General features: G+C 39.8%; 1 protein-coding gene across 1 annotated transcript in view; it reads right to left on the bottom strand.

The window, feature by feature from the left end:
• LOC124281577 overlaps positions 1-26,367 on the bottom strand; it is a 64,858-nt gene that overhangs the window by 35,424 nt on the left and 3,067 nt on the right. Inside the window, exons 5-22 of the mRNA XM_046717521.1 lie at positions 25,785-25,868; positions 25,433-25,485; positions 24,663-24,723; positions 23,272-23,335; positions 22,637-22,725; positions 20,796-20,903; positions 20,260-20,358; positions 18,017-18,091; positions 11,969-12,035; positions 11,578-11,678; positions 10,994-11,047; positions 9,947-10,174; positions 7,877-7,953; positions 5,478-5,655; positions 4,490-4,605; positions 4,278-4,344; positions 3,474-3,523; positions 1,461-1,678 (exon numbers count right to left, since the gene is read on the bottom strand). Of these exons, the coding sequence (XP_046573477.1) occupies positions 1,461-1,678; positions 3,474-3,523; positions 4,278-4,344; positions 4,490-4,605; positions 5,478-5,655; positions 7,877-7,953; positions 9,947-10,174; positions 10,994-11,047; positions 11,578-11,678; positions 11,969-12,035; positions 18,017-18,091; positions 20,260-20,358; positions 20,796-20,903; positions 22,637-22,725; positions 23,272-23,335; positions 24,663-24,723; positions 25,433-25,485; positions 25,785-25,868 (1,789 nt within the window). The remainder of the gene's footprint in view (positions 1-1,460; positions 1,679-3,473; positions 3,524-4,277; positions 4,345-4,489; positions 4,606-5,477; positions 5,656-7,876; positions 7,954-9,946; positions 10,175-10,993; positions 11,048-11,577; positions 11,679-11,968; positions 12,036-18,016; positions 18,092-20,259; positions 20,359-20,795; positions 20,904-22,636; positions 22,726-23,271; positions 23,336-24,662; positions 24,724-25,432; positions 25,486-25,784; positions 25,869-26,367) is intronic.

Below are 26,367 nucleotides of genomic sequence, written 5' to 3'. Positions count from 1 at the left end.
TATGTCAGAAAAACAAAAATTAATCATATTTATACGACATTCATCTTATAACCCATTGTCACTATCTGATAAAGGATCTAATGTCACTAAACCTACTTGCCCACTCTAAAAGAAACATAAACAATTTAAATATAACATTCAATGCTTCTGTTTAAGGGTTTGAAGTATTGTTGGGGGAGCACTGACAAGCATGTTATCATATCAACCACGATGTTTTGTCATCCATTCAATAGAAACATGTTTGAAGCTGAAAAATAACAGAATGTCCATAGTACAACATAAACCCTATTGACACTAAAGACTTGACAATACTAAGAAGGACTGTGATCTGCTAACATGTTAAAGAACAAAATGTACAAGAACAAATCACAGTAACATTGTATAAATACCTGGTTGTATCAGAAATCCACACTGGGGAGAGTCAGATCGTCAACTCCACAGTACCATTGTCTGGGTATCAGTATTCCATCTACATAGGTAGCTACCTTGTAAGTAACCTACCACTTGACGATACTAACATCATCCTTATCAACAGCTGCTACAACATCAGCACCACCACCAACAGTCTCAATCAATAACTCCTATCACACGTCGCACAGAATTCTTCAACAATCCACCATGTTTACTTTTTAATTATTTAGGAAATAAGTGTTTGTGATCACTAGGGTAACCGGTGACGCAGGCGCAGCGATGAGCCGCTGAAGACAGTAATCAATAGCAACAATTACTTCTCTATGTCTCAGGTGGTCATTATGAGATATGACATACAGGTTGAGATACTGACGACAGGGTTGATAGTGGTGATTACAACATTTGCTGTACAGCTTACACATTTTACAGACCTATATGTTTGAATTGCTACAAATGGCAACAGTTTAATCAATACAAATCTATACAAGCATCACAGCACATGACGCTAAGCCATAATTATCACACGGGCCACTGAAGCTGGGCTATACTTGGAGAAGTTGAGATTCCACATGATTTGTCTCTTGGAGTTGATGTGTAGCAGGCCTTCTGGATTCACCTTGTAGCATTAATTTGAAACCATTTTGGTAAAATGGTTTGAATTCATCTTTAAAGACACATATTCCCAAACTTTATGTCACAGGGACATTTTAGCAATATTCCAGCAATATCACGCCAGAAATAGGCTTCACACATTGTACCCATTCGGGGAATCGAACCGGGTCTTCGGCATGACAAGCGAAAGCTTTAACCACTGGGCTAACACAACCCCCTTTATGAAGATAAAGATGAAGAAGAACTCAAAAGGGATGAAAAGCAAACGAAAGTGAATATGGTTTTAGCAATAGTTGAGCAGTCATAGCAGACACCAAGAAAAGGCTGATCATGCTGAAATAGGGTTGGGAAACAAACCCATGTCTCCAGAATGACGCTTTAGCGCAAACTAGACCAGTTCCTGAGTTGTGATTGTCTATGACTGAAACTGTACTCACTTTTTGTGATTTCTTCAGCCAACTTTGAATCTTCTGTAACCACAATCCTCATGGCACCATCGACCATCTGGAACCTTCCCCCTTCACCCAGGACAATCTGCGCAACCTGATCCACTGTCCCGCTCTCTGCTGATCCGTCCGCTGTCCGAGCTTGTTGACCATACATTAATCTCTTTTCCAGCTGCAGATAGTCTCGTGCCATTGACCTTGGATCAAACCTATGGGGGAGGTGGATGCCGAATACATAAAGTGGACATAATTCTGTGGCATTTTATTGGCTGACCAACAAACATATAAACCATTGATAACTTATTTCACTGGCATTTAGAAGTTGATAAACAATGGAGACAGTAAATGTGAAAATGGATTTACATAATATGCAGACAGTTTTTCACCTTTATGAACATACAGAAGTCAAGTCTCAGGTATTTCAGTTCTATCACCGTATGTCAGCTTGGTCTTAGAGAAACCAGTAGTGGAGAAATGCCAGGTGAGAGGAATGGAGGAGGAATGCTCAAGGTGTATGCTAGTCACACACTCAGTACTTTGGGTTTTGAACTGAAGGTATGGGCAAGGTCACTCTAATGCTTCTATTACGACTGTAACTTAAATGTAAACCTCTGTAATAGAAGGATATTCTCTACCTGCATCTCACTAACCTGGATCTCACCAACTTTGATCTCACCACCTTGATCTCACCAACTTTGATCTCACCAACTTTGATCTCACTAACCTTGGCCTTACCTCCCAGGACCTCACCTTCAAGGATCTCACTAACCTAGGTCTCACCAACCTGATATCTCATTAACCTGGATCTCACCAGCTTGGATCACTGAAACCTGGACCTGGATCTCACCTTCTGGGATATCACTAACCAGGATCTCACCATTCTGTATCTCACTAACCTTGGCCTCACCTTCTAGCATTTCAGCTTCCAGGATCTGACCAATTTGGATCTCCCCAAACTGGATCTCATTTACCTGGATCTCACCTATTTTAATCTCACAAACTTCGATAATCTCCAAACTGGATCTCACAACCTAATCACACACCTTGATCTCACCATCTTGGGTCTCACCATCTTGGATCTCACCTATTGAATGTATTGTGTGACTGACCACCTACCTGGCATCCACAGAACACAGAATACCCTCTGAATGCTGAGGCACTTACACACACAAATGTGCTGCTAGTTAACACTGTGATTGTTTGCACCAAGTAGTTTAAACTTTGGCTAAATCATAAACAGTACAGTTCAGGTCTTATCTGGGGACATAAACAAAACTTAGTGAATAACCCAGTGTAAGTGAGGAGCCTTATGTGCTTACTGGTCACTAAGTCACCACAAACAGTGGAAACAGCTACCGGCTTGGAGAACTATTGTAAGTCTGGTGAAAAAATAATCTATTCAGGGAACAAGTAGCTTCTTCTTCTTAATCATATCTCATCCTGACAGACAAACACAAGACAACTCCATTATTCTAATCATAAAAACATTCACTTAAAGTTTGGAGGTGGGATCACTTGACGACCCTTTAGGCTGTCTGCGACACATTATGTCATAATTCATGACAGAGTACACCTACTTGAAGCTATCTACTGACCTAGACAGGAACAAGGTTATGTGACAGTGTCAAGCTCATGCTGGATGTACTTTGACTGAGTGAGTGAGTATATGGTTTTTACACAGCTTTCTGCAATATTCCAGCAATATCACAGCAAGGGACACCAGAAATGAGCTTCACCCATTGTACACATGTGGGGAATTTAACTCTGGTCTTCAGCGTGAAGACTGAACACTTTACCCACTTGGGTCCCCTAACCACCACACAAGAAGTAGAGATATCAGCACCAATAACAAAATTCCTGCAAAAATACTTATAAAGTAAGAAATGCTCATTTCATTCATGCTCAGGTCTTTGAAGGCTGGATTGTTTTAAATATTACATGGTATAGAATCTATGATGACATCCTTTTCCCAAATGTGTACAACACCTAGCCCAGCTTCCTCACCAGGGTTTGGCCAGATGGTTGTAGTTCAGGGGCGATTCTCTCTTGTCATCCTGGAACACCAACAGATGGAGTTACACTCCTTCGCAAAATTATTTCACAATTTATGTTTCCAAACTTTGCCCAACTTGTAAAATGTCTCAGCTATGACCACATTAGACACTGATTTTTAGTAAGTTATTTCTGCTTGCAGTATGATATTATTTTGCCCGGTAGGTTCTCCTGATTTCTGATGTGTAATTCTGACTCAATAGCCACTTGACAAGGATGATGCCACATTTGTATATACATTCACTGTAAGAACTGATTAATCTTTGATGTTTACATCTTTATCCTCATATTAGCCAAATGGTTTTATTAATTAGTTTTATCCTGCAAAGAAAGCTGCCCATCATATGATAAAATATGAAATTTGTTTGTAATAATACAAAATACATAAGCTTTACTTATGTGCCTTCAGTGCAGTAAACTAAAGTTAGTTGGTATATTACTCAAAAGATGTTAAACAACACATGATTCTTCTTATCTCTATGTTGAAACTGTCATGGCATCATAGTAATATGAAAGAATTGGGTTTTATTTCAAGAAAATTGCCATTGTTCCTAACACTTCTTTGCTGGGCAGGGTTAGGGTTGTGATTAACCTAACCCTGATTTAATTCACAGCTAATTTACTTTCATATTGCTTTTAGATATATGATTTTTTTCATTGATAATAACAGATCACTTTATTAATTTAGTGGCTGGAACGATAAGAAGTCATACCATTTCTTAACTTCTTTTGAGCAGTATCTTTAGTCTGACCCACCTGAAACATCAGGCCAGCAACATGTTCCAGTTTGTCCAAGGGGAGATAATTCAGTATGGAGACTGACCTGTAAAAAGGCATAGATATACAACCCAAAATAATTGTTTTAATTAAAACAGTACATATATTTTTGTTTTCAAATATTGAACTATTAAGTATAAGGAATTTAAAACATTAATAAGAGAAAGATGCTAGACATATAAGATACATACACCACGTGGTTCTCAAAACCAATGAGAATGTCTCCTCTCCTGTTGGCGAAACAGATGCCACTCAGTGGCTTTCCAAAGCCAAGTTCCCGGATCAGATTATTTTCAAAGTCCCAAATCTGAAGATAACACATCATTTACATACAATGGTAAAGTGAAATAAAGTTTGTTCCCATTACACATTTGAAACTTATAAGGTGAAACTTTCAGCAAACAAAAACATCTCTGCAACAGCAAAAGCAGCTAGGCACTGTAGCTTACCTTCAGGTATATCTTGGGATCGGATGGTCAGGCTCGCTGACTTGGTTGACACATGTCATCGGTTCCCAATTGTGCAGATCGATACTCATGCTGTTGATAACTGGATTGTCTGGTCCAGACTCGATTATTTACAGACCGCCGCCACATGGCTGGAATATTGCTGAGTGCGGTGTAAAACTAAACTCACTCACTCACTCAGGTGTATATACCAGAATAAAACATCAGAAGAAACAGACACCCCAACCAAGTGATTTCATGTAATTAGTTGGATTTGTTCATAGTGCCAATTATTCTGCTTCTTTGGTCGGAGGATGGTTGACAGCAACTGTCAATGACTGTTTACATTATATGGATTACTTTGGTCTTACTTGATACCTCTCCCTGACAAATTCAGGTCTAATGAACTTTGGGTGAACTTTGACAGCCTAACGGATGAGGTGTAAGTGAGCTGAATGTCAGCCCTGTGACTCGATGTAAGCTCTCGTTCAGCTGGATCTCTTTGATACTTTTTGCCCCAGTTCCAGTCACAGCTTCACATTTACATTCAGTGTCTATTAACACCTGATTGACGTGTATTTTTGTATCAGAATGTAGAAGTTTCCACACTTATAGCAAAGTTCACCTGATTTGACCTCAATCAAACACTGGAAGATTTTGACATAGTGGGGTATTAACGCACAGTCATAGATGTGATTCTAAGGAGAGTGAACATCCAATCAAAGCGTCTGACCTTCACTGAGCCATCAGAGCTGGCGGTGGCAAATATATGCACAGCTGGACACTGGTCAATGGTTGAAATCTCTGCTGTATGGTCATAGTCTGATGAATGGTACTTTGGCACCAAGTGGAGTGATGTGTTCATTTGTTGCCGACTGACACACTTCTTGATCTGGTACATCCGCAGTGAACTGCAACATTATCCATCATGTACCACAACACAGCAGATTGCTTCAGTCTTGTGGTCAATACAGGGTGAGAATCAGGTATCTATCTGACACCTCTATAGCATCAAACAAAAACTGTGCATACAAATACACTGATATAATATCCACAACCAACATGTAACAAAAGCTGCCAATAATCCCTCAGAACGGCAGACATTCGATATCTGAACAATGTCATATGTTTTCAATGACAGTGTCCTTGACCTCAATACTGACTGTTTCATTAAGAAGAACCAAGACTTAATCAACTAAAGGCAGGGTTCAAAATCAAATCAGAAGGTATCAAATATCCAGTAATACCACTGGAATATTGCCAGAATCAGCTGAACTCACTCACTCACTCAGTTAGGTCCAACAAAATCCAGTACAGTGTTTGTACACAAACATGGAACATTCAGACCTCTATTAATCTTCCACACTGATTGTCAGTATTAACTCTTTCCATACAACGTAAATTTTTCACAGATGCACATATATCCTAAGGACGTGATATCACGTCCAGGCATCTACAACCCTTGCATATGACCAGATTTTTCCATCCCTAGCCTCTGAATTCAATGGACGAGATATTACGTCCGATTTTTTACAATGTTTCCATATGAGGCACGTGATAACTGGTCTACTCATACTAAACATATTTCACAGTTTTCTAGTCATGTATCCTCGTCCTTCGAATGCAATTTGTGTACTTTGTGACAGTGCATTATTAAGGATTTACTTGATTATCTTGAATAAACTGTGGTTGTTTTTCCACCGTAGTGTAGTCACAGGATTGAAAAAAATTGTCATAATTATCACACTGCTGTGTAAGTTCAATTATGTTTCTCCTTTTAGAAAAAACTCCATTTCCAATGTTTCTGAGCTAAAGACGACCGACTATTTTCTCTTTTAGTCTGGAATATGTTAATAAAAGTGAATAAAGATGTTTTGAAAAAATCAGTTCTTATGGAGTTATATGTAATGTTCCTCTTGAATGGTCCAGGGCAACCGTTGCAGCCATGGAGATGTGTGTAAGTGTCATGTTGCTAAAAATAGTCTCGTATTGAAAGGTTGTGACCCCTCAGACGTGATATCTAATACTTCAAATGGAAAGAGTTAAACTAGTCCATATTGAGGTCTTAATTGGAAGTGATTTGTAAACACTGGCTAAATGATTTAATTTTTATATTTCGTCATGCACACAATAAGAATGTAAGGATTACATGTAACAAATGAAGCAGAGTAATCTATTCATTAAACAAAGTCTTGATCATGATTCCATACATGAGCAAAACGTTTAAACCTGATTTCTGATGGCCACCTCACTCATACTATATCTGAGCACTGATTTTGAGAAACACAACAGGACTGAGAAAACATCATTCTTCACTTCAGTTATCCACACTCTTACTGCATGATTCCTGTCAAAACAATATGGAACCTCCAGAGAGACACAGAATTTGTCAGCATCTCAGACAGAGGGTTGGTGTTGGGGGCTCATTCCCACTTACCCAACATGCTGGGGGGATTGAAAGAGATTAACTAACTGACTGACTGACTGACTGACTGAGTTTGGTTTTACGCCGCTTTTAGCAATATTCCAGCAATATCACGGCGGGGGACACCAGAAATGGGATTCACTCATTGTACCCATGTGGGGATTCGAACCCGGGTCTTCGGCGTGACGAGCCAACGCTTTAACCACTAGACTACCCCACCGCCCCTAAAGAGATTAACAGTTACGGGTCAGTGATTGTGCAGGGTGAATTTGTTACCCCTGCTTTGGCTGTGACACAAGTTCACCCAGTACTCCAATCATGGCCAAACGGAATAATCTCATGACCACCGGTGAACATATTTCACATGATAAACTAAGTGAACTATATTCATATCATTTGTTATAAACTGAATTAGTAGTAGTATTTTATCCCATTTGGTCCTGGATACTATTTCACAGGGAACAAAATAAGGGATTAAAGGGGATTATCACACCCCAGTGATTTCTTCTACTGAAACAATAGGAGTTGGGTAAGTGGGAAGACCCCGTGTGGGACAATCTAAACTCCTGTCACTCATTGTGGTTCCACCCAATACTACTGGTGTTTCTGTGTGTCCAGGAATCACAACATACTTGAATATGGCATTGTATTTGGACATTTAACATTCAAGTATGTTATTTCCATGTTGCTGTCTGATGTTGGTGTACCTGGGATTGGTGGTGAAGGTGGCACACAGTCGGTCCAGGGACAGGACAAGTTTGGTCGGGCTGCTACTGAACTCAAACTACAACAAACGTAAGACATACATTGCCTTTGATTAATGACAACTTCCCAGATTCTGTTTTTCATAAACTTTAAGACTAATTTAAGTACCATACTATCCTAGGTTATGGACAAATTTGTTGTTATGCATGGAAACTACCCTGATGAAGACTAACGTTAACTATTGTCCAAGGAAGCACAGTGCCCCATGCTACACTCACCTGATGTAGAAGGTAACATGGTGCCCTATGCTACACTCACCTGATGTAGAAGAAAACATGGTGCCCTATGCTACACTCACCTGATGCAAGGAAACACAGTGCCCCATGCTACACTCACCTGATGTACAAGGAAACACAGTGCCCCATGCTACACTCATCTGATGTACAAGGAAACACAGTGCCCCATGCTACACTCACCTGATGTACAAGGAAACACAGTGCCCCATGCTACACTCATCTGATGTACAAGGAAACACAGTGCCCCATGCTACACTCACCTGATGTACAAGGAAACACAGTGCCCCATGCTACACTCACCTGATGTACAAGGTAACACAGTGCCCCATGCTACACTCATCTGATGTACACAAGGTAACACAGTGCCCCATGCTACACTCACCTGATGTACAAGGTAACACAGTGCCCCATGCTACACTCACCTGATGTACAAGGAAACACAGTGCCCCATGCTACACTCACCTGATGTACAAGGAAACACAGTGCCCCATGCTACACTCACTGATGATGATGTACAAAATGAAACACAGTGCCCCATGCTACACTCACCTGATGTACAAGGAAACACAGTGCCCCATGCTACACTCACCTGATGATGTACAAGGAAACACAGTGCCCCATGCTACACTCACCTGATGTACAAGGTAACACAGTGCCCCATGCTACACTCACCTGATGTACAAGGAAACACAGTGCCCCATGCTACACTCACCTGATGTACAAGGAAACACAGTGCCCCATGCTACACTCATCTGATGTACAAGGAAACACAGTGCCCCATGCTACACTCACCTGATGTACAAGGTAACACAGTGCCCCATGCTACACTCATCTGATGTAGAAGAAAACATGGTGCCCAATGCTACACTCATCTGATGCACAAGGAAACACAGTGCCCCATGCTACACTCACCTGATGTACAAGGAAACACAGTGCCCCATGCTACACTCACCTGATGTACAAGGTAACACAGTGCCCCATGCTACACTCATCTGATGCACAAGGAAACACAGTGCCCCATGCTACACTCACCTGATGTACAAGGTAACACAGTGCCCCATGCTACACTCATCTGATGTACAAGGAAACACGGTGCCCATGCTACACTCATCTGATGCACAAGGAAACACAGTGCCCCATGCTACACTCACCTGATGTACAAGGGAAACACAGTGCCCCATGCTACACTCATCTGATGTACAAGGAAACACATGTCCCACTGCCCCATGCTACACTCATCTCTGATGCCCACATGCTACAACACAAGGTAACACAGTGCCCATGCCACTACACTCACCTGATGTACAAGGAAACACAGTGCCACATGCTCACACTCACCTGATGTACAAGGAAACACAGTGCCCCATGCTACACTCACCTGATGTACACAGTGCCCCATGCTACACTCAACTGATGACAAGGTAACACAGTGCACCATGCTACCATCACAGTGATGCACATGTACAAGGAAACACAGTGCCCCATGCTACACTCACCTGATGTACAAGGAAACACAGTGCCCCATGCTACACTCACCTGATGTACAAGGAAACACAGTGCCCCATGCTACACTCACCTGATGTACAAGGTAACACAGTGCCCCATGCTACACTCACCTGATGTACAAGGTAACACAGTGCCCCATGCTACACTCACCTGATGTACAAGGAAACACAGTGCCCCATGCTACCCTCACCTGATGTACAAGGTAACACAGTGCCCCATGCTACCCTCACCTGATGTACAAGGTAACATAGTGCCCCATGCTACACTCACCTGATGTACCATGCTGAGGCGGATGATGTCAGCTTGACGGTCGAAGATGTTCACCATCCACAGACGGACAAGGTAGTCTGTCCCCCCAGACAGCACGTATGCGTGGTTCCTTTCCAGCCCCAGGTCATTGTGGGCTATGTTTGGACATGCCTCCAGACACAGTATGCGGCCGTGGTGAGCCTGAGTTGACATCGGCATGTGATAGTGTCTGGCATCAAGCAGACAGATCTGGTGCCACAAAATCATTATGTTATTAGTGTTTATAAGCATGAGAAACAATAAACACATGTCTGATGAGTAAGACAGTGACTTGGTTTATTACAGCTTTCATTAGTTCTTCAGTGATATGGTGTGTCATATGGAGTGAGTGAGTGAGTAACAGTTATATCACAGCGCCTCATCTTAAAGATGGTTAAATCTTTGGTGAATTAAGATTCAAGCAATAATAGGTTTTTGGTGTGCCCAGTGGATGCTGGTGCTTTCATCACTGTGGTTAAACCCATACACGTCACAAACCACTGATCATCAAAGGGGAATTGGGGATTAAACCTTCAGCCACAGATTCCTGATAATTCCCAACAGATGCAACTGACTGCACACTGACTTTCAAGCCTGACATGAACCTAACATATCTGCTGAAATCCCTGGGAACCTATATCATTACTCAGAATCCCTTCAGGAGTTAGATTTCCTTCCAGGCAGAATGGGGGCGGTGGGGTAGCCTAGAGGGTAAAGTGTTCGGTCTTCACGTTGAAGACCTGGGTTCGATTACCCACATGGGTACAATGTGTGAAGCCCATTTTCCGGTGTCCCCAGCTGTGATATTGCTGGAATATTGCTAAAAGTGGCGTTAAACTAAACTTATTCAATCACTCGAGGCAGAAATGGTTCATTTTCAGTTAGGCTGTTATATGACAAAGTTCATTGTAATATATATGATGTGCATTGAAAAGTGTGATTATTAATATCAACTATACTTGCTTCATAGCCATGATTATGAATATTATTGTCAATATGATTACACTGACAAGTATTTATAGAACCAACCTGTCCGTTTCTAAGACCTCCAAACACAAGCGCCTCCACTATACCACAGATTGTCTGAAAAGGTAAAGGAAATCTTTCACATATTACTCAGCAATGTAAACTTCAAGTCATTAGAATTAACTACAACATAATAACTGTTTGACTAGTATTCGAGAAAGTGGAAAGTAAATTTGTACCTGTGGTCTATTGTATTCAGAGCATTAGAAACCAGATTGTTGCTTCATGCAATGCACCAGAAGTTGCTATCCATAAAGTTTATATTTTCTTTGCAACACAGTAAACAAGTGAAAGATGTAGGTATCAGCCATGTTGGGTACCTAAAGGACACAACATGGATTTCCCTCAGTGGTGCAGCCACGTTGGTCATAATGTCTTGAGCTCTCATTTACACAAGATCTTTCATGCCACATAATTTATCACATTGGAGAGAAAGTTCTGATTTTAATAATGATTCAAATTGCTAAAGAGCAACTAAAAGATGGTGTAATATTTAGAACACACAACATAAATACAAAAAAAAGTTAAATATCATTTTTTGTCCCTATTCAAACTACTGGTGTTGTGATAAAGAAGAGTGTACTGACCACATTGACCAGGGCCAGGTCCAGCACTTCACTGGGCTCCGCCTCCGGGCTGAGGATCCGCACAGCTCGACATGGGTTGCTAGAACACCCCAGCACCAGCACTGTGTACAAATGGAACGTGATCTGAATATCAATTCAAACTCCATTTTTCTGTTTGTCACTCATTCTCTCATATTTTCTGTTTGTGAATCACTGATTCTCTCTTATTTTCTGTTTCTCGGTCAGTGATTCTCTCATATTTTCTGTTTCTTAATCACTGATTCGCTCATGTTTTCTATCCCTCTCTCTCACTGATTCTCTCATGTGTTGTTTTACTCTCTGATTGTCTCAATTTTGTGTTCTGTTTCTCACTCACTGATTGTCTCATGTTTTCTATCTCTCTCTCACTCACCTTCCCCTCCTAACAGCAGTGTGTACAGAAGGTCGTCCATCACATTGTACACAAAATTCCTCAAAACCTGCAGGATACAAACTTTGTAATTATAAAGGTGTTAGTTAACATCATTACATGTCCTGAAAGAATGAAGTAACATGAAAAGGTAAGAATGGTGACTGAATGATTAAGGGAGATAACTCACACCTTCACTTCCTATACCCTTGATGGTACCCGTGAATATTGATCTTCAGTAACCCATGCTTGACGTAAGAATCGACTAACGGGATCAGGTGGTCAGGCTCGTTGACTTGGTTGACACATATCATCGGTTCCCAATTGTGCAGATCGATGCTCCTACTGTTGATCACTAGATTGTCTGACCATATGACCACCGCCATATAGCAGGAATATTGCTGAGTGCAGTGTAAAACCAAACTCACTCACTCACTCACCCACTATACCCTTGATGGCACAACTACCTGGTCAGAGGAGATAGCTCACATTTTCACTTCCCATACCCTTGATGGCACAACTACCTGGTCAGGGGAGATAGCTCACATCTTCACTTCCCATACCTTTGCTGGCACAACTACCTGGTCAGGGGAGATAACTCACATCTTCACTTCCCATACACTTAATGGCACAACTACCTTTTTTTTTCTTTTTTCTTTTTTTTATTGGTTACCAAGATTACAATATTGCAGATGTACCAAGCCGTGATATGTACGGCTTAAAGTAATATGGCTACATGATGTACAGGTGAGATATTTTTGTATTGATATATTTATAAACATGCATAATTCATTAAATAGATAATGTACAGATAATGTCAGGTAGAAGTCAATACAGTTTGAGTCATCTAAGTACTGGGGAAGGCTCCAAATTTGTAGGTTTATCCAAAATGTTTGAGTCTCCTGACATTCCCAGTACACATGACACACACTCTCATTTACATCTTTGCAAAAACAACACAAACTGTTGTCAATTTTTTTCATTTTGACCAATTCCTTTTTTGTGTAAATAATACCTTGTAGAAATCTATAATGAAAGTCTATAAGCTTTGTATCTTGCAATCCCTTTCTATATACTGTAAATATATTTTTTCCAATCAAAGTCAGTTTCAGGAAATAAAAGCTGCCATATATTACAAATAAGTTTATCATAAAAAGTTCTGAAGCCTTTGGATGCTTTTACTAAATGTATCTGGCATTGGTTAACATTCAAATTACTGACTGGAATAGAGAGACAGTGCTTTAAAGTATATTTCCAAGATTCAGGTAATATGTTCAGTAAATATCTGAAATCTAAAAAAGTGCCTTTGATATGATAATTTTGTTTTAAAGATTCTATTGATAGTAATCCATTCTCATCACATATATCCCTAATATTCATGATCCCTTTCTCTGCCCAATTCTTTATAAAATATGTAGAGTTTTTGAAGTTGTGATTGAACCATAGTGGTTGGGATAGAATTTCATTAATGTTATTTGGGTCAACATAATGTTGTTTGTGAAATAGTTTCCATGCTTTTAGCACATCGTGCCAAAAAGGGTTTTCAATCTCAATAAAAGTTTCAGAATTAGCTCCAAAGTTAAATATGTCTTTGAAAGGTATATTGCATGGATTTTTATTTTCACATTTTTTTAAATATAATCTTAAGGTTGATAATTTCAGAGCATCAATAAATCTACTTGTATCAATCATTCTCAATCCTCCATCTTCATATCTACTTTTTATTACACTCCTCTTTATTTTATCATTTTTATCATTCCAAATGAATTTAAAAAATAATTTTTCAAGCGAAGTAATAAATTCTGCTGGAGGGTTGGGAAAGGAATTGAAAATATGAACTAGTTTGGAGATTGCTAGGGTTTTTATTACTGTTATTTTACCAATAAGTGTTAAATGTCTTTTTCTCCAAGATGCTAAGAGTCTATTAATTTCTTCCAGTCTCTTTCTGGTGTTGATTACCCATAAGTTTTCAAGATCTGGACTAAATTAATACCTAATACATCAAATTCACCCGTTACCCATTCAATTTTCAGGTCATTACATATTTTATCAGTAGATTTAGATTTTGATACAATCTAGATTGCTTTTGATTTATCTAAATATATTTTCAAACCTGACATTTTATAAAATGCATTAATTGTGTCGATAGCACGATATAAACTCTCCTCCGTTCCATCAAGAAATAGTTCGGTATCATCAGCGTATTGATCCAGTTTATATCCCTTATCATTGATGCCAATACCTTTAATGTTTTCATTGTTTCTTATCATACAACCAAGAATCTCAGCTACAAAAAGAAAATTGTAAGGGGAAAGTGGGTCTCCCTGTCTACATCCTCGTTCATTAGCAAAGAATTCAGAGATTACCATGTTGGAGGACACAAGATGTTGTTTCAAAAGTCAATATATTTATCCATCTTATCATTTCAGGGCCAAATCCAAATTTATGTAAAACTAGGTTGATAAAAGTTTTAGAAACAGTGTCAAATGCTTTTTCAAAATCAATCAGAATTAGCAAGCCAGGAATGTTTTGTTTCTTTGTTTCGAACATTATGTCATATAGCAGTCTTGTAAATGGCACAACTACTTGGTCAGAGGAGATAGCTCACATTTTCACTTCCCATACCCTTGATGGCATAACTACCTGGTCGGGGGAGATAACTCACATTTTCACTTCCTATGTACCCTTGATGGCACAACTACCTGGTCAGGGGAGATAACTCACATCTTCACTTCCATTACACTGGATGTCCCAACTTCATGAGGGGAGATAACTCACATCTTTGCATCTCTTACACAAGATGGAGTGTTTACAAATGCCGTGCTATTTCAAATTACCTTAGACTGCGCACGGAAAATAGCCCATCTTTTCCTGTATATTCTCACTGAATTAATTACATGAACTGTGATATAAACTGAAATTCTGGTTGACAAACAAGAAAAACAAGAAAGTGTTTTTACTCGTAAAAACAGATGTCTCCCCCGTACCCAATTCAAAGTTGAGACCTCAAACAATTCATTTGATTCCTTCAATTTCAAAATCTGTTAGTATGAAAATACATATTATACATGTTTTATAGTAGTACATGTACACTCTCTCAAAAAGGAAACGCAACCCCTGTTTTTTTTGGTAATGTTTATATCAATTTTAACTGGTTATTACATTTGTATTTTTAAAGATAATGCCATGAAATTTGACATGGTGAACCTTAGGTCAGCACGGTATAAGGTAACAGTTAATGCAGGTCAGTATCGAACTCTCAATTTACGCTAGGGGGCGTTGTCTTCAGTATCTCGTTGTAGAGCCACGAGCTCTAATCACAGCAGTGCACCTCCTCGGAACAGAACGAATCAGACGGCGGATGTTTTCCTGGGGATTGCTCTCCACTCTTCCTGGAGTGCTGCGGCCAGTTCAACCAGCGTGTGCGGTTGTGGTGACAGATGTTGATAGGATTGATGTCTGGCGCGATCTGGAGGGCCCGCGGCATCGTTGGCGTTTGAATTCTGTAGGAATGCCACTGTTGCCTGCGAGCTGTATGAGGCGGGCATTGTCATGTTGAAACAACTCCCTCTGTTGGTCGGATTATGGGCGAAGATGTGTGGCTGTAAGGCGTCATCAATGTACCCGTTGTGCCGTCAAATTGCCACGAATGATGACCAAGTCTGACCGTTGGTTGTAAGACATGGCTCCCCATACCATGATGCTTCCTCCTCCAAATCTGTGCGACCGACCTGTGAGCGCGGAGTTCGGTGCAAAAGCGTTCATTTGCTTTCGTCTATAGAACCGCGTTGTCTACCGTCCGCGTCGTTGAAGAAAGCGAGACTTCGTCACTAAACCAGACTCTTCTCCAGTTTCTTAGGGTCCATCTCCTTACGTTAGTACACCACCTGAGGCGTTGGGCGTCGATGTTGGCGTTCAAAGGCGGGCCCAACAACTGGTCTTCTTACCGCGTAAATTTGCCTCATATAAGCGGTTCCTGATGGTTTGGGCGATACTCTCCTCAAACCTGGCACCTGTGTTGCAGTGATGGTGGGTGTGGCATGCCGATTCACGTAGGTGGCTGATCGAATAAAAGCGATCCTGAGCGGTGTGTGTGATCCTAGGTCTACCGCTCCTGGGGCGATCTTCAATTGCATGGAACTGTGTGTAGCGATTCCAAAGTCGTGAGATTGTTGTTTTGTGTAATGCGTTTAGATGACGGGCAACTGTTCCAAAGCTTTCCCGGCCTCAATGCGACCAATGGCAATATTTCGATTTGCTGTACTCAAAGCGGGCATTTTCGAACTTGATTTGCAGAGCAAATTATGAGAGAAAAATTACAAACTCTGGCGTGCTTTTAAAACCCTCTACATGAACTGTGTTTTCAACGATTTGCACGTGCAACAGGCTTTTAGCATTTTGTACATGACAATTTCGCACTTTCTCAAATAACACGGATACAAAGGTCATCATGTGTGAAAATGGTTCCGTTTGGGAGCTTATACTGATCAGATGGGAACGTATTAACAGTATTTTGAAGAAAATTCTAATTTACATTCACCATCTTTATTCTAGAAATGATGTCAGATATTTAGATAGGGGTTGCGTTTCTTTTTTGAGAGAGTGTATATGGTTGATGCTTCTAAGCTTACTAATAATTGGTATTGGTATTAAGTATACAAAATTCGGTGAAGATGGGTGAAGTGGTTTTAGAGTTAAGCTCCAAACACAAACCCTACCCTTCAAAAAGACAAAGTCCAAATTTGTTGTCATTGAAACAGCAAAAAATAAAATTGTAAGAAAAGTTCAAACCCTCAAAAGGCACATCTACATGGTATGTAGAGGTAGTATACCAAATTTGGTGAAGATGGGTCAAATAATTTCAGAATTTTGCTCTGGAAACGAACTTTACCCTTCAAAAAGACAAAGTCCAAATTGTCGCCACGGAAACAGAAAGAAATAAAATTGAAAAAAAACCCCTCAAACCCCCAAAAGGCACATCTACGTGATATGGAGAGGCAGTTTACCAAATTTGGTGATGGGTCAAATAGTTTCAGGATTTTGCTCTGGAAACGAACTTTACCCTTCAAAAAGACAAAGTCCAAATTGTTGCCATGGAAACAGAAAAATAAAATTGAAAACACCTCAAACCCCCAAAAGGCACATCTACATGATATGGGGAGGCAGTATACCAAATTTGGTGAAGATGGGTAAAATATTTTCAGAATTTTGCTCCGGAAACAAACTTTACCCTTCAAGAAGACAAAGTCCAAATTGTCGCCATGGAAACAGAAAAAAATTAAATTGAAAAACAACTCAAATCCCCAAAAGGCACATTTACATGATATGGAGAGGCATATATACCAAATTTGGTGAAGATTGTTCAAGTAGTTTTAGAGTTATGTTCCAGAAACAATGGGAACGCAAACACCAATGCCGACGCCGACGGAAACTCAACCAAAAACAATGTCTCCTGACCCTTCGAGGGGAGACATAATAATTTAAGTTATAGAAGACTGGCTTGTCTGTAAGCAACGGTCAGCCACTGGCCAGTTCAAATTCATTCATGGTAACAGGCCTCCTCATACAGTGGGGAGCTGTGACTGGTGGCAGCTGCCTTGTGAATGGGTTCATATAGTTTGTAACCTGTGAGGATCTAGGTTAGAATAGGTCTTCAGCAACCAGTGTTTGTCACGGGAAGCAAGACTTGATTATTTACAGACAACCGCCATATGATTGCCCCCTCCAGACTTGATTATTTACAGACCGCCGCCATATAGCTTGAATACTGCTGTCTGCAGTTACCACACTACACTTCACTACTTGTACGGTGCGACTTGAGGACACAGTTTTCACTTAACTGATGCCTACAAAGAGGACAGAATATGGATACTCAAGTCCTTCATTTATAGCAGTAAGAGTTCTCTTTAGAATGAGTGAGTTATATTTTACACTACTCTCAGTAATATTCCTGCAATATCAGGTGGGGAACCAAACCAGGGTCTCAGGCATGACAAACAGATGCTTTCACTACCAGGCTACTGCCTCTCTACAATATAATCTATCGCTTACCTGGAAGGTTGGCATGGGGTAGACGATGGTTATAGTGAGGCCATTAACAGGAGAGAAGAACCGCACACTGCCATCCTACAAGACAACATTCAACAATGGAAGATGGAATGTCACAACACCCTGGCTTAGCTGATCAAGTTGACTGAAGGTTATGATTGTAAATGACTGATGCGGAGACTTATAGTAACCCTCCCTTTACTATGAGAAGCTGTGGAAACATCCATAATAATAATAATATCATTAAGGAAATAATAAGAAGAATTGGTCACGTTTGAAGCACTTCAGGAAATATCATGGACAGATCCATTCAATTTCACCTGGTTTTGAGGACTAAGGATTCTAAATATTACAAAACTCGAAAGGCATTATTTTTACAAGGATATTGTGAAAAGTTTAGGAATTTTGCTCTAGGAAAGACCATGACAGTCCAAACTTGGATTTTATTATTAAGGCTTGGTCATTACTACCAAACAAACTTGAGACACATCTTGAGCTGACAAATGACCACCTTGATCTAAAGTACCTGCAGTAGGACAGAGCTGTGACTGCCTGTACTAGGTTCCTGTAATGTCCATTATACATGTTATTTAGTGGAATTGGATTCTTTCATTTCATGAAGTGTCCAAATGGCAAAACCGTAGTGTCCACCATGGTGTTTCTTAAGCCTCACAGTTGAGGGTAGAGCTCTAATGTGAGAGTGCAGGAACATACTACACTAAACATCCAAAGAAATGTTACCCTCCTACCTTTATGAATTACTTGAAAACTATCAAAGATATGTTAGATGGTATTACTTTACAAGAAAGCTTAACAACACAGCTTTATTCAAATCATGATAAGAAATTATCAAATGCATTCATATAAAATTTATAGTCTGTTTGCAGTGAAAACGTACCGATGAATTTCACTTTAAACAAAAGAGTAAATCAAATAAAGTGAAATTAACATTGTGAATCCTCATAAATTTACCTTGCCAACTGAACATTAAATATCAGAATTTTATTCAACTTAGGATATAAGTTGTTTAACAACCTATCATAGATTCAAATCGCTATTATCGGTCTGTATTACAAGGGGGTAAGCGCAGTAGATGGAACAGTGAAACAAATGTACGTAACTCAGACCGACCCTACTTGTTCTCGATGTTTCATTTAATGTGCAAACCCCATTTAATGTGCAAACCATTAATAACGATTTGAATCTATGATTGTTTGTTAAACAACTTTTATCCTAAGTTGAATAAAATTCTGAGATTTAAATGTTCAATTGGCAAGGTAAAATTATGAGGATCCCAGATCTTAATTTCACTTTATTCGACTTACTTTTTGTTTAAAGTGAAATTCATGGGTATGTTTTCACTGCAAACAGACTATAGGTGAAATGCAAATTTTTCACAATAGTTAAATTGTCCTATTTCTGACCATGCCGAAATAAACCAAGAACAGTGGTTTAGATGTCCAAAAGAATGGTTGAAATAAAATTCTGCTTTGAGACAAAGATAAACCATTTAAAGTTACCATTTTTCAACTATTGGAACAAGAAACAACTGTTGTAGAGTGTGTAAAATTGTAAAAGAATCATTCCTAAGATTTCAATCTTTTAAAACATTTTCTGCTGATTTGCATTAGTGAAAACAGGTAAAACGTGTCTTTGATATTGTGAAAAAGTGTTATATAAAGTGGAATATCTTAGTTAACATTTTTGCTTGCAAAGTAACATTTTTCCGTTTTCGGTTTACATATAGCAATATCAATCGCCAAAACGTAGCAATATTCAAGCAGTATTCGAATCATGTGTAGAATGATTCTATAGGGTATGAAGAGAGACTAGAATGCATGATATGATACACAAGTATGAGAAATATGCCACGATTAACAGCTGAAGAGAGAGAAAGAGCCATTGGGATGGTGCAGATGGGGTCGACATACAACGCTGTTGCCAATGCCCTCAGATGCCACCATACCACGGTTATAAGACTTATTCAGTGCGACAGACAGCCTGGGGTCAACGTAGACAGATCAAGAAGTGGACGTCCACGCATCACGACGCCAGCTGAAGATAGATACCTCCGTCATTAAGGAAGGAGGGTAACATTTCTTTTGGCCTTTAGTGTATATATCTGCCTCTGAAGTTAAACAGCAACTACTTGGCCGAAGTGAGAAGAAGGAAACAAAACAAATTGTGTTGATATTGTCCTTCAACACAGAATGTATCACTGATCCAGATAATTAAGGTGGCCTTACCTGGCATGATGCCAAGATTCGCGAGGGTTTCCCTCGGAGTCCTGGGATGCACTGTAGGAAGTGAACTGTGGACTCCACCGGTGCAAACAGACTGAAGAACTGATCAAGGTTCAAAATGTACAGCTTTGGCAAGTTCCAATACTAACTACATAGTTACACAGGTTACTCATTATGTGAGGCAGTGACAGTGCCATATACCTGATCCAACAACATACACCTACAAGTGGAGGGGTAGGTCACCAGACCAATGTAATACACATCTGTCTTTAGCTGATGGAGGTGGTGATGTCTACATCTTACTGTTGGGGTGGGCTCTGTTCCCCCCTCCATCATATCAACATGTCTGGTTATCATGTAGCAGGAGAATCTTGACTCCACACCAATGTCCTGCCTTATTAAACAAAAGTAACATCATATTCATTAGGAATCTCTGCTGAAAGTGGAGCCCATTATTATCAGTATGATTATGAATCAAATAGTGGTGACTCTATTTCTTACAATTATAAAAAGTGATGTACCTGATGTCTTTCACTCACCTGGTTCAAATTGTACAGCTTCATTTCTGTTTCAAGCTGACAGAACAAACGGGTCTCTCCCAGAAGTTTCATGGTGAAGATCGGCTCACCCAGGTCAAGTCTCAGGAACTGTAACAGGACACATGTAACAGATAGAGATCCAGCCCTCAAAGGTCAAGTCTCATGAACAGTAACAGGACACATGTAACAGAGAGCTGGCTCTCCCAGGTCAAGTCTCATGAACTGTAACAGGACACATGTAACAGAGAGCTGGCTCTCCCAGGTCAAGTCTCATGAACTGTAACAGGACACATGTAACAGAGAGCTGACTCTCCCAGGTCAAGTCTCATGAACTGTAACAGGACACATGTAACAGAGAGCTGACTCTCCCAGGTCAAGTCTCATGAACAGTAACAGGACACATGTAACAGAGAGCTGACTCTCCCAGGTCAAGTCTCATGAACTGTAACAGGACACATGTAACAGAGAGCTGACTCTCCCAGGTCAAGTCTCATGAACTGTAACAGGACACATGTAACAGAGAGCTGACTCTCCCAGGTCAAGTCTCATGAACAGTAACAGGACACATGTAACAGAGAGCTGACACAGGTCAAGTCTCATGAACTGTAACAGGAGAACAGCTGACTCTCCCAGGTCAAGTCTCATGTAACAGAGAGCTGACTCTCCCCAGGTCAACAACTGTAACAGGACACATGTAACAGAGAGCTGACTCCCAGGTCAAGTCTCAGGAACTGTAACAGGACACATGTAACAGAGAGCTGACTCTCCCAGGTCAAGTCTCATGAACAGTAACAGGACACATGTAACAGAGAGCTGACTCTCCCAGGTCAAGTCTCATGAACTGTAACAGGACACATGTAACAGAGAGCTGACTCTCCCAGGTCAAGTCTCAGGAACTGTAACAGGACAAATGTAACAGAGAGCTGACTCTCCCAGGTCAAGTCTCATGAACAGTAACAGGACACATGTAACAGAGAGCTGACTCTCCCAGGTCAAGTCTCATGAACTGTAACAGGACACATGTAACAGAGAGCTGACTCTCCCAGGTCAAGTCTCATGAACTGTAACAGGACACATGTAACAGAGAGCTGACTCTCCCAGGTCAAGTCTCATGAACTGTAACAGGACACATGTAACAGAGAGCTGACTCTCCCAGGTCAAGTCTCATGAACAGTAACAGGACACATGTAACAGAGAGCTGACTCTCCCAGGTCAAGTCTCAGGAACTGTAACAGGACAAATGTAACAGAGAGCTGACTCTCCCAGGTCAAGTCTCATGAACAGTAACAGGACACATGTAACAGATAGAGATCCAGCCCTCAAAGGTCAAGTCTCATGAGTCATGACAAGTGTTTTCACCAGACAGAACTAATGGTAGCCTGTTATATAAAGGTAAAGTAGCCAAAACAAAGAACTGTTGAGCTCATTTACATTTAGTGGCTCATCTGCTTACGTTTTATTTAATCTAAATATATCTACTGTGTGATATTTAGTGTAACTAGTTTGTATTAGGGCATCAAACTTTTTCTTTTCTTTTGCCATTTGCAACACCACCTCAATAGGTTTTTCCTTGGGTCATGTTTGCCCTAAATCCAATTACTGCTGTTATTACAACTACAGAAAGGGGAAAGAACTCTTGTCCCCACAATAAGAAAGGGTGAAAACTTGTTTATAAATACCCACACTAAGAAGGAGTGAAAACTCTTGTACTTGCTACATAAACATTGGCCAACAACTCTGGTCTCATATCATAAACAGGACAGACAATTTGTGTATCACCCCATAAGGCCAGACAACTCATATTTCCTTGACTAAGCAGGGAGGAGAAATTATCCACTTACTCTCTGGAAGTTGTCCATCCTCCAGATTTGCACAGAGCCATCCATTGAGCTGGAGAACAGCAGGGGGTCGATTCTGTGAGGCTGCAAGGCTGAAATGTAAACAGTTTCATTTCCAAGGGCTAGATTTCCAAGTTCGGGAAATGCAACCACTACATGTCTCTACCATAGCCCCCAGCAACAAAACATGAGACATTACTCCAGTTAGGTGATTCACTGTCTGTATCCTTAAACAACAAAACTAATAAGAGGAAATCAAGGTAATATTACAGGTGACTATGCTTGATGTGTTTAAATGAGTGAGTGAGTGAGATTAGTTTTACGCCACACCAGCTATATGGCGGTGGTCTGTAAATAATCGAATCTGGACCAGACAATCCTGGGATCAACAGCATGAACATCGATCTATGCAATTGGGATACGATGACATGTATCAACCCATTCAGCAAGCCTGAATACCCGATCCCGTTAGTCGCCTCCTACGACAAGCATGGGTTACTGAAGATCAATTCTTACCTTGACCTTCACAGGTATTGATGTGTTATTTAAAGAAATAACAGATGCACTTTAAACTGCTTAGAAACGGAGTTCCAGTTCGCTGTCACAATACATCATAATGAAGAGTGTGAAGTACTCACCTGTGATGGCGCCTCGGTGTCCGGTGAATGCATGTACCTGTGTGAACACCACTGCATTCCACACCTGGAACATGGTGACATTATCACATATAGGCTCAGAACATGGTGATGTCATCACATATAGACTCAGAACATGGTGATGTTATCACATATTGACTCAGAACATGGTGATGTTATCACATATAGACTCAGAACATGGTGATGTCATCACATATAGACTCAGAACATGGTGATGTTATCACATATTGACTCAGAACATGGTGATGTTATCACATATAGACTCAGAACATGGTGATGTTATCACATATAGACTCAGAACATGGTGATGTCATCACATATAGACTCAGAACATGGTGATGTTATCACATATAGGCTCATCATCATATTGACTCAGAACATGGTGATGTCATCACATATTGACTCAGAACATGGTGATGTTATCACATATAGACTTCAGAACATGACTCAGAACATGGTGATGTTATCACATATAGACTCAGAAGAACATGGTGATGTTATCATGGTGTGATGTTATCACATATAGACTCATGATGTCATCACATATAGACTCAGAACATGGTGATGTCATCACATATTGACAGAACCTATGTTATCAGACTCAGAACATGGTGATGTTATCACATATAGACTCAGAACATGGTGATGTTATCACATATAGACTCAGAACATGGTGATGTTATCACATATAGACTCAGAACATGGTGATGTTATCACATATTGACTCAGAACATGGTGATGTTATCACATATAGACTCAGAACATGGTGATGTTATCACATATAGACAACATGGTGATGTCATCATATTGACTCAGAACATGGTGATGTCATCACATATAGACTCAGAACATGGTGATGTTATCACATATAGACTCAGAACATGGTGATGTCATCACATATAGACTCAGAACATGGTGATGTTATCACATATTGACTCAGAACATGGTGATGTTATCACATATAGACTCAGAACATGGTGATGTTATCACATATAGACTCAGAACATGGTGATGTTATCACATATAGACTCAGAACATGGTGATGTTATCACATATAGACTCAGAACATGGTGATGTCATCACATGGTGATGTTATAGACTCAGAAAATGGTGATGTTATCACATATAGACTCAGAACATGGTGATGTTATCACATATAGACTCAGAACATGGTGATGTCATCACATATAGACTCAGAACATGGTGATGTCATCACATATAGACTCAGAACATGGTGATGTCATCACATATATAGACTCGGAACATGGTGATGTCATCACATATAGACTCAGAACATTGTGACAAATTCAGCAAATGTCAATGTATTTAAAGCAGTTAAACCCTGAAGAGTATGTAACAGAGAAATACCTTACCTTTATGCTGCCATCCAGACTCCCTGTAATCAGATACTCCCCTTGGTTGTATACACAGCAGCTGATGGTGGAAACAGGGGGAGTGTTCAATATAAAGGTAGGTACAGGTGGACAGGTAAATAATAAACTTCAGGTACACACAGGTGTATTGCTGAAAATTACAGGTAGGTAAAGGTATACAGTTAAATATACACTTACACTGTATGTATTCTTTATATTTGCTCTATGTTGTATTATGGGCCAATGGCCTACATTACTGAAATAAAATGTCTGTCTGTCTGTCTGTCTAAATATACACTTTATGTAGATACAGGTGCAGTATTACATACAGAACTTCAAGTGGATACATGTATTCCTCAGTAGACATCTCTCTCCAAGCTTTAGGCACATTAGAATTATGTTTGTTAATATAGTACTGAATAATACTGGAGTAAGTGTTTACTATAAAATGTAGGTTATCTACACAAATATGGGTACTATGATAATACAATGGTCGCTTTATGTCATCAGAATAATGAGAAACTATGAAATATATACACACAAAAAACTCCTCTGAAAAAAAATAATTTCAGTATTAATTTTTCGATTTTTTTAGACAGACATATCAGGCAATGTGTAGTTTGTAAAAAAGTAGGAATATGTCATACTTTTTTCTGTCATAGAAAAATCTGATATTAAACAAGATGATTTTCAAACATTATGTTACTGGGCAAATTATAAATTATTGGTATTCAGATGCAGTTTGATGAACCTTTCATGCAAATTCTTACCATTTCATGGATCCACTGTGTTTGTTGGACATGTAATGTGTCTGTTGATTTTTCTGAAATCAGATTTAGAAATTATTGACTGCAATGACATTCACCTTTAGATATAGCTGGGAAGGATGTAATCCCATCATACCACACAGTATAGAACTACACACTTCAATCACCATATTGATAGGGGAAACACCTATTCTATGAATTTACCTTGAAGTATGTATGCTGCTAAATAATTGTTCCAGTAAATTGGAATTTCTTAAAAAATATTATGATAATTGAGAATTAAATCGTAAATCAATGTTACTTGAACTCATTTAGTAACAGGGGCACTGGGGTATTTTATGAGCGCTTCTCTCACCTCATAGTTGAGCACCATGAGGGCCGTCTCGCACACAACAAGCAGCTGTTTGTTCTTCGTGTCCACTTGAATGTCCAGCACCCACTGTTAAACATGGACGTATTATGCATACACCCATTGTCAAACATGGACCCAATAAGTATAGTATCCCCAGAAATTATTGAGAAATTAGTTTCGGCAAATATCTAATACATGTATATAAACTATAGAAGTTGTACTTAATGAATATGTTAAGATCTATTTCAGTCCAAGCGGCAAGTGTCTTTGCAGTACTTTGTGAGACCTCCTTGCCCAGCAATACACGACTGAATGCGCCCAGGTACACTACCCATCAAAGTTTGTACGAAATCGTGTGACAGCATATCCCAATATTCGACCACTTCTTTCTTCATATCCTCAATATTTCTAAGTCCTTTTGGGGTTTATTCTGTCCTTCATTAGTCCCAACATATTCTCAATAGTGTTAAGATCTTGGCTGTTGCTGGGCCAGTCTAACAACCCACAACCACTGTTTTATGTAGCCTGCAGAGTGTTTTGGGTCGTTATCATGCTGGAAAATCCAATTTTCTTCATACAGTTTTCG

The sequence above is a fragment of the Haliotis rubra genome, unplaced genomic scaffold, assembly GCF_003918875.1.
Source record: "Haliotis rubra isolate DU_JTF1 unplaced genomic scaffold, ASM391887v1 Scf285, whole genome shotgun sequence".
Classification (NCBI taxonomy): Eukaryota; Metazoa; Mollusca; class Gastropoda; order Lepetellida; family Haliotidae; genus Haliotis; species Haliotis rubra.
The sequence above is the reverse complement of the archived record's forward strand: the minus strand, read 5'-3'. Positions and strand labels throughout refer to the sequence as shown.